At 35.8% G+C, this 1,036-nt stretch overlaps 1 protein-coding gene across 1 annotated transcript; it reads right to left on the minus strand.

The window, feature by feature from the left end:
- Window positions 1-6: 6 nt before the first annotated feature.
- On the minus strand, window positions 7-975 carry LOC107578693 (serine protease HTRA3-like). The gene is made up of 3 exons (XM_016264622.1): window positions 921-975; window positions 670-765; window positions 7-524 (listed from the first exon to the last, which is right to left on the minus strand). Exons 1-3 carry the CDS (start codon window positions 938-940, stop codon window positions 356-358), a joined length of 285 nt encoding a protein of 94 aa, XP_016120108.1. The 5' UTR covers window positions 941-975; the 3' UTR covers window positions 7-355.
- Window positions 976-1,036: the final 61 nt, after the last annotated feature.

The raw sequence follows: 1,036 nt of genomic DNA on the forward strand, positions 1-1,036 counted from the left end.
ATAAACAAATTGCCTATTTTTTATATTTCTAAATGATTACTGATCTCTAAAGTCAGTCCATGTCAGTCTTGAAAGAAAGGCACTGTAATACTGTGGCATTTTACTGTAAAATAGCATGACATTAATAACACTAAATTTAAGAGACAATTAAAAAATATAACACTGGTCAGAAGTAGTTCAGTACACAATAGTTTTTTTCCCCCTCCATTTGCCCTTTGAAACCCAGATGCAATGACATGTTAATTGTGCTCCTCTATCTTCACATTTCCATCTATCTATAGAAAGTCAAGCACACTTCTACCAATCTGCTGTTTGTCCTTCATATCACTCCTCCAGGTTTCCATCTCTGATATTGTCACTGCATGAGGATATTAGGCTCAATGTTAAATAGTAGATCATCATTACCGCGCCGAACTTCCAGAAGGAGGGGCATGTCTTCCTGAATCGCCTCCTGTAATTCTCCAGTGTTGACCAAAGGATGGCCGTTTAGCTTCACTATGATATCACCTGTTTCGAGCCCACCTCTGTGAAAATGAGAGAATGATTTGTTTTGGATTAATCAGTTCATAATGTTGTCGAAACGTACTGTATGTAGCGGCATGATTAAAAATTTAAGCTTAAAAGGCATTTTGAAAATAATCTTTATTTATTTTTTTGCATGAGACATACTTCTGAGCTGGGGAGTCTGGGACAACTTCATGGACAAGAATTCCACTGCCGATATCTGGAAAGTCTGAATTATACCATTTTAACCCCTGGACTAGGCTAAGGAAAAGAAAGCAGACACATATGACTCCTCTTAGAAAGGTTACTGATTGAACCTAGAAACTTAAGCAATGGAATCAGGATATGTTGGCTTTATTTTGTAAATTTGACACTATTAAATGAGCAAAGCATTGCTGTTGATTGACATAGCATACTTCTCTGTTAAAGTGACCATTTTGATTCCAATAAACCTTTTCTTGAGGACTTTTAGATCTGGAAGAGAAATTATTATTTTTAGATATTTGTACAATTTCATGGTGCATTCAAGTTA

This window comes from Sinocyclocheilus grahami, unplaced genomic scaffold (genome assembly GCF_001515645.1).
Source record: "Sinocyclocheilus grahami isolate Dianchi unplaced genomic scaffold, SAMN03320097.WGS_v1.1 scaffold11524.1, whole genome shotgun sequence".
NCBI classification, from domain to species: domain Eukaryota; kingdom Metazoa; phylum Chordata; class Actinopteri; order Cypriniformes; family Cyprinidae; genus Sinocyclocheilus; species Sinocyclocheilus grahami.